This window comes from Amaranthus tricolor, chromosome 10, assembly GCF_026212465.1.
Source record: "Amaranthus tricolor cultivar Red isolate AtriRed21 chromosome 10, ASM2621246v1, whole genome shotgun sequence".
Lineage (NCBI taxonomy): Eukaryota > Viridiplantae > Streptophyta > Magnoliopsida > Caryophyllales > Amaranthaceae > Amaranthus > Amaranthus tricolor.
Window position 1 is genome coordinate 17,887,828 of NC_080056.1, and position 8,312 is coordinate 17,896,139.

An 8,312-nucleotide genomic window follows, 5' to 3' on the forward strand; every position below is an offset into this window, starting at 1 on the left:
ATATATATATATATATATATATATATATATATATATATATATATATATATATATATATATATATATATATATATATATATATATATATATATATATATGTATGTATGTGTATATATACATAGATATATAAATATACACACATACACACACACACACACACACACACACACACATATATATATATATATATATATATATATATATATATATATATATATTATTGTAAATTGTATTCTTATTTAGTGTATGCTTTACTTTGGGTCTTAAGCTTAATGCCAATATCAATTGTTTGAATATATTTATAGCAAAATATTTCTACATAAATTGTTGCATGAGAGGATTAGATGAATTTCTTTTTTAAATTAACTATTCAAACAAATTATATAAACTCTTTATTATAAGTATGTCTCACCGAAAAACAATATCACACGCACACGAGTAGTTGATATTTATATTTGGAAAAATTATCTTGATTAATACAACCTATTCGTGATTTTCCTACAATAATCTCACCTATTGATTAACAATGAATAATCTCTCTACTTTAAGAGGTATTTGCTTAGAGTAAACTTGGGTAACCCGATGACCTGCTATAGCAGGTTATTCACCAAAAAAGTAAACTGAAAATTAATTTAAAATTAGAGAAAAATTTTAAAATTTAACATTAAAAAAATTCTAAATAATAAAAAAAAATCATAAAATTTTTTTGTATAGTTTTTTAACATTTTTTTCGATATTTTATTTTAATTTATTGTTTTTTCAAAAATAAAACTTGCTACAACAAGTCATTCAGTCATGAACTTTATTCTAGGAAAATACCCCTTAAAGTAGGCATTGTTCATGGTCAATCAGTAGATGAGATTATTATAAGAAAATCACGAATAGATTAGATTATTCTAGGTAATTTTTCCTTTATATTTCAGTATCAAGAGCCTAACTTTTAAACCCCTAATTCTATTGTCCTTCTCTCCTCTAGCCACCTACTCATTCTTTTTCTTTCTTCACTAAGCAGTGCTTCATCCAAATGTAAGTCTAAAATAGGCTTTGTGTACAAATTTTTAATGTGCATCATTCCTTTTTATTCATTTACATGTATGCACCCTCGTTCTCCATCGTAGTTAATTACACTCTCTAACTAACACACTTAAAATTTAAGGTTGGTACCAGTGATAGATTAGAAAATTTATTAACTAGATCACTCTAGAATTGCTAGAAACAATTAGGTCATCTTTTGCACATCTCATTAGACATTTGGCATATTTGTCAATTTAATAAGCAAAATTATTTTGAAATTTAATTGGGATTAAATAACTCTGTTGTTCACGACGTAGCTCTGTCGCTTGTTGGTGCACATTATTTAGTAATTGTGCACTAAATTCTTGCAAGACTTTTATAATAGATAATACAATTAACTATTGTTTTGATAAAATATTAGGAGAGAAAAAAAAGAAGGAAATGAAAAGGAACGGAAGGAAAAGGAAGGGGGTAAAGAAGAAAGGTGCATTTTATTTGTTTAGAAGAGAAGGGAAGGAAAAATGAAACACAATATATGTTTTCCCTCTAATTTTTTCATCTTACAAGAGATTTATATTCTTAATAAAATTTGTCGATATTCTTCTCTCCAATCCCCTCCTCTTTAAATCCCTTCCATCTTTTTTTGTTATCAACAAAAAAAATCCTCCGTCCTTTTAAATTTTCCTTCATTTCTCTACATTTCTCCTTATCCAAACTAAGTGAATCCTACGACTTACTAAAACTCTCATGAGTATTTAATGCTTCTCTTATAGAGTGAAAGAAAAGGGCCATGTTGCAATTTATTAAAATATAGGGGAAATTCTGGTATTAATCACAAATTCTTGTGAGAAATGGTTTTTTTGAGAGATCATATTTAATTGGGCCGACTCATTATATAATTTTTAAAATATTGTAAGTAAGTATTAAGAATGATTTAAGTAGACATTTAATATATTGAAAGTAGGCATTAGGAATATGATAAGTAAGCATTAAGGATAATGTAAGTTGACATTAAGAAAACGATAAGTAGGCATTAATCTTTAATCGGCTGGGCTTGAGATACGTCTCTCAAAGTCTCTTGAGAGACCGTCTCTTTGAGAAACGTATCTCAAGCCCAGCCGATTAAAGATTAATGCCTACTAACCGTATTTTTAATGCCAACTTATATTATCCTTAATGCTTACTTACTGTATTGTTAATGCCTACTTTCTAGATTTTAAATGTCTACTTACATCATTCTTAATACCTATTTACAATATTTTAAAAAATATATAATTGACTGATCCAATTAAAAATGGTTTCTCAAATACATTCTTGTCATTAAAATTTCAGTTACTATCTATGCCAAACTACTGCTCCAAGAAAATAATTTCTAGTGTTTCATTTTCTTTTATTCTCTTCTTTACGTAGCACCATATCTCAGTTTCAAAGGTTTTAGCTACTAATCCATCTTCAAATTACTACATTATTTAAGAATTTCGGGGTTAGTTACTTCTTCTTTATCTAATTTTGATTTTGGATATAGATGATTTCAGATCTACTCATGTTCTAGTCTAATTCGGTTTTGGTTATAGATGATTTTGATTATAAGTATAGTTTTCTTGTTGTATGTCGTAGATCTATAATTTAGTTATCTTTTCATTTGTTGCATTTCTTAATTTGTGTAACGGAACGATTCTCGATTTGAGTTTTATCTGTTTCATTCCACCTAATTGAACTTCGATTATTTAGATGTGTTTTGTTTTGATGGATCTATTTGCACTGATCAATCATCTCCATTTTAATAGATCTGTTTTTAAAATCAATTATGTCGAATGGAAAACGAATATTTTAACATTCTGGAGTTTTTGATTTGTGTGAGAACATAGATTAGGATTGAGTAATTGGAAAGCTAATTATTGAGTAGTTGCAATTGCTGTGAATTTTCTTTTGGATGAATTTTGCGAATCATAGAACTTTTAACTTTATGGAAGCTGTGTGTTAAAGATCTTGAAGTTTTGTGATGGATTTATACTGGTTTCATAGATTGCCACTTGCTTCTGTCTGACGTTTTTCTTGATTTCGAGGGTTAAGGTGAAATTATTTTAAATTGAACACGATAAAGGATTAAGAATTGGTGAAAGAAACTTTTACTGAACTGATCCTTGAATCTTTTTCAAATTGGATTAAAACTCTAGAATTGATCGACTGTTGTACCCAGCTAGTATTCTAGTCAATTGAAATACATAAAAATTAGCGTTACATTGGATACAGATCGTTAGTTAAATGAGGGCTAGACAGCGACATGTTTTGTCCAGGTTAGAGCATCATGTTTTGTCAAGGTGAACACGTCACAAATTTGAGATCCCATATCGTAATTGTCTCTTTGAAAGAGAACTGATATTATGATCTTCGAGTTTGGTATGCATACACAGGGAAGATCGATTGATTGGTAGAGTAACTTGTGGAGTTGTTGGTGTAAATGTGTTTTACAAAACCTTAAGTGGATCTTAAGTGAACACACAGGAAATAAATCTTTTGTGGCATGAGATTAAGTTTTATCAAAATTTTCATTGCGATGTACATTGTATAATAAAAATATACTGCCCGAATTTCATTCAAATGACTCCCCTTAGGTAGGCGAAGCTGTTTGCTGCCTTACCTTTATATTATCAAAAAGGTTGCTATGACCCTTGATTGCAAAAACATTGCTTCACATATTGAAGTATAAGATTTTAGAAGTGCTTCACATAAATAACTAAGTCATTTTACTTAAGTTGTATAATCGAAGGACAAAAAAGTATTACTTAATCGAGTTTTATGGCATTGTAGATACTTTTTGGAATAGTAGTATATCCTTTGTTTTCTTTTAAAATGTTTACGTAAAGGTCATTTGCATTGTTTTTTATGCGGAGTTCGTAGGCCTGTTTCTTTGTTTATTGACTTTGTTGAAGCTGTTATGTATTACACCATTCTGCAAACTCTAAATCAATATAGCCCATCGTTGAGCTAATATTTTGTCAGAGTTCTATATCATTTACGGTTTATTAAATTTTCTAGAAAGATGAAGCCAATCTTTTGCGGGAACTTTGATTTTGACGCACGTCCATCTGATTTAGAGCGTCTTTTTAGACGATATGGCAAAGTGGATAGAGTGGATATGAAGTCTGGTAAGTTTTCTTGACTAATGTCTTTTATGTTAGTTTTAGTGTATATTCTCTTATATACAAACTAACCGGTGAATTTTTGTATTTCTTGATTTTTATGTAAAAACACCATTTTGATCAAAAGTTAAGTTAGTAATGTCCATCTTGTTAGTTTTCAGTTCCCTATGTTCTTGCTGGAACCCAAGATTAAAAAAATAGGGTAGCCTAATTTATTTACATTTTATAAAACAAACTTCAAATATGTGTTTAATTTAAAGCTATATATAATATTGAAACTAAGATTTTAAATAGTAAAGATTAATATTCAATAAAATATATTTTATCGGACAATTTATTTGTATAAATAACAAATAGTATAGAGTATACTAAATAATATGTTATATCTAGTAATCTATTAATCTATTATCTAACAAACTAAGATATTTAATATGAATACCAATATATAATAGATTATAGTTTAATGGATACAATTTATTTATACCTATGTTACTCGGACTATTCATTTTGCTTCACATACCCTTGTCCAATCCTTGATACTCGGATATTGTTATGGCACTTAGACACTTCATTTTAGGCGTAAATTATATGTTTAGATGTATTCGATACTTGAACACGTACTAGTGTCCGAACATTAGTATTTGAGTTCAAGTAACATAGATTTATACAAACAACAAGCATGAAGATCATACCAAAAACGTATAAATAATATAATAATGTACTTCATCAATGATCTTATAAAACTCAAATCAAAAAAATCAAAAAATGTAGATTAGTTTGAACACTTAATAATTTATAGTTTGCTCAACCTTGCCTAACCATTTATTAAAAAATTAACTTACCATGTCAATGATAATCCTAAAAGTATAATTAAGGCCATATAAAATAAAATTAATATTAACATTAGTTATTTGGCTATTTAGAAAAACATTGCACTAAAGAAATTACCTAATGGTCGGTGAATGAATTTGGCATGGTCCATATAAATTTTTCCACTTTGATTTTTTCTTCTATTGTACGTTGTAATCAAACACTATGTTGTTGATATACAATAAACAACATAGAAACGTCAAGTTATTATGTGCATATGGTGGTATTGTAATGTTTCAAAATATATGTTTGAAACAATTTAAAATATCAGTCTATGTGATTGCACATCAATTTTGTTTGATGGATCATCAGGCTGTGCTCTAACCCCCTATCCCTTGACAGTCGACAAGCAATTTTGCTTTTTAAGTATCCATAAATTTATTAATAGTCTTAAAGTTACATGGGTGCGAGGTGTATTCAATATTGTGCAATTCTTGCAAGTTCTGTTTTTCTTTTACTTTGTTTTATTATGTAAAACATTCATTTTGGAATGTTGTCCGTTAAGAAAAAGAAGTCAAGCTGGTTCTTATTTGCGTTCGGGTTTGAACTGTGTGCGTAAATCTAGCTCGGGAAGCTATGGTGATCTTGTGAAGTCTGATGTTGATCTTGCGAACATATGATACAATAAGTTCCTTCTGTTGTTGGACTGACTTGATCCTTGAAGGTTTCTTCCTTCCAAATAATCCTGGTGTAAACAATTCCGTGTGATAGGTCGTGTTCTGTCAAGCTGAAGCTGCAACTGATGAGCAAAATGTTTGCAAGAGCGTTAAATCATCGGAGCGCATTAAGTTGTCATTTTTTATAATACGTTAAAAACAAAAAAATTATGTCAATTATGGGGTTCAAGGTTCTAGCAAGAAAACTGTTTTGTTAAAAAGTGTCAACCCCCGTTCTCAACATTTTATTTGGCGCAGGAATGCATTGGCATCTTATCACCTTTGGCTGATGGATGGGTCATTCCTTGTATTATCAGGCCCAGATATATCACATTTCCTCTTCTTATCCAAAGAAGAGCCCATCTGATCCATTTCCGATGGCACTACACTATCACTGCCTCTTAAATTTTGTGACATTTGTCCAGCTTCTAATATCATGTCGCTTATCACGCCCACCTAGCAGCGGAGGCGACATCACACATGGAGATGACCCCAATATCACTGACATTCCATGAACTTTTGGCTTTGTTCTTGACATCATTTAATCAATCTCAGGTCTGTCAGTAAATATGGTGTATTAGCTATTTTTCCAAAATTTTTTCTTTTAACCCGTTTCTAGATATTTCGCAATGTTTAGCAGGGACTTCTGAGTCTTATAGTGGGGTAGATTGCAGGTGTTTGCCATGCTTGATTTAGGATTTCCATGTAGCCTGATTTTCTGAGTTTTTCTTTTTCTTTTGATGTTGAAGGATTTGCATTTGTGCATATGGATGATGAGAAAGATGCGGAATATGCGATTCGGGCTCTTGATAGATCTGAATTTGGTAGAAAGGGAAGGAGACTTCGTGTTGAGTGGACAAAGGTGATTTACAGTTTTTTCATACGCACTTATTTTTTTGGCAGCTGCTATTTTACTTCCATTTCTCATATGGTCAATTTGCCCTTCAGCATGAACAAAGACAAATTGGAAGAAAACCAGTCAGCTCAAGAAGATCTGCCAATTCGAGGCCTTCTAAGACCTTATTTGTTATTAATTTTCCTTATCATGCAAAAATAAGTGACTTGGAAAGACACTTTGAACCATATGGGAAGATTTTAAATGTAAGGATAAGAAGAAATTTTGCCTTTGTGCAGTATGAGTCTCAGGAGGATGCTACTAAAGCTTTGGATGCTACCAATTCTAGGTCAGTTTTGGTTTGCACTCATAGCAGTTATCACAGTCAAATTTCCTCTCTTTTTGCTATGGTATCTCGTTTTTCCATTTTGTTTTTTTTTGTTTTGTGATAATATTAAATTATACAATGCAGAAAGTTCTTGGATCAAGTCATATCTGTTGAATATTCTATTCGAGATGATGATGACAGAAGAGGTGGGTATAGCCCAGAGAGAAGAGGCCGTGATAGGTCTCCTGATAGGAGGAGGTCACCAAGTCCTTACAGAAGAGAGAGAGGAAGTCCTGACTACGGAACTGGACCTACGCCAGCTTCCTACAAGGGAGAGAGAGGGAGTCCTGATTATGGTAATGGCTCAAGTCGTAGTCCTCTTCGAGTGAGAAGGAGTCCTGAATATGGGGCTCGCTCTGGCCGTAGTCCTCATCGAGGACAAAGGAGTCCTGCATATGGGGCTCGTAACCGTTCAAGCCGTAGTCCACATCAGACATCGAGAGAGAGGAGCCCACATTATGGCCATGAACGGAGCTCTAGTACTCATCACAAGGAGTGTTCACCTGTTCTTCATGATCATAGTCGAAGTCCTCATGGGGGGGACAGAATTGGGAATGGTTATGGCCATTGTCCGAGTTCAAGCCCGTATCCAGAGGAAGGGGCCATATCTGACGATCTTAGGGAACCCAGGAGCCCCATTAACAAGGAAAGCTTGAGAGACAGCCCTATTGGTGAATGTGGAAGCCCAATTGACAACAGATATAAAAGGTTTGTATTTTGTTCCTGTTCAATTTTAGAATTAATTGCTAAGTTTTCTGTTTATTGGTGTAGTAATTTTGAAACATGTTTCGTTGCAGCCCCTCTCCTCAAGCGCGGCGAAGGTCACAATCTTGATCTGCAGTTGCTTCAATCTTGGATCAGATTTTGGGCTGCTTTCCATTTATACCATTTTGGGCTGTGCTCCCAGCTATGACATTGTCTCTTTGATTGAAGATAGAACTATTAGTTTGTAGTTGAAGCTTTGGTAGTTTAGTCCCAGTCTGTATTCCATTGGCATGTATAAATCTTATATACTTCTTCCTGTACAATATTGATGGAGGTGAATTTGATATCATGATGTTCTATAGTAAACTGGACGGTCCAGAGTTCAGACCTCTGAGTAGATTTTCTGAACTCCCAATACATGTGCATGGCCATATGGTAAGTTCCGGTCTTGCAGCTAACAGGTTCTCTGCCGAGCCATTGATCATTCTTGAAGCTTCTAGATTAGTCTAGGCGACTTTTGGATGATCGTGTTTCTAATAAATACAATACCAAGTTGATTTCAAATACTCAAATTGATGTGCGTGACCAATTATTAAGCCTTCTAAACATTAGGATACCATGTACTATCAGCTATTATCTTTAATAGGACCGTTCTAAAATTAGGACTTTGTGATTACTTTTAAATGCTTATGAAATCACTT

The 8,312-nt window shown here is 32.3% G+C and overlaps 1 protein-coding gene across 3 annotated transcripts; it reads left to right on the plus strand.

The window, feature by feature from the left end:
- Positions 1-2,335: 2,335 nt before the first annotated feature.
- LOC130825459 (serine/arginine-rich splicing factor RS41-like) lies at positions 2,336-7,977 on the plus strand. Of its 3 annotated transcripts, none has more exons than XM_057690699.1 (6): positions 2,336-2,497; positions 4,054-4,163; positions 6,433-6,545; positions 6,632-6,867; positions 6,991-7,614; positions 7,704-7,977. In XM_057690699.1, exons 2-6 carry the CDS (start codon positions 4,058-4,060, stop codon positions 7,738-7,740), a joined length of 1,116 nt encoding a protein of 371 aa, XP_057546682.1. In that variant the 5' UTR covers positions 2,336-2,497; positions 4,054-4,057; the 3' UTR covers positions 7,741-7,977. The 3 variants fall into 3 exon arrangements, with proteins under 3 accessions (XP_057546682.1, XP_057546684.1, XP_057546683.1); XM_057690701.1 differs by lacking the exon at positions 2,336-2,497 and adding an exon at positions 5,942-6,238; XM_057690700.1 differs by lacking the exons at positions 2,336-2,497; positions 4,054-4,163 and adding an exon at positions 4,170-6,238.
- The last annotated feature ends 335 nt before the right edge of the window (positions 7,978-8,312 follow it).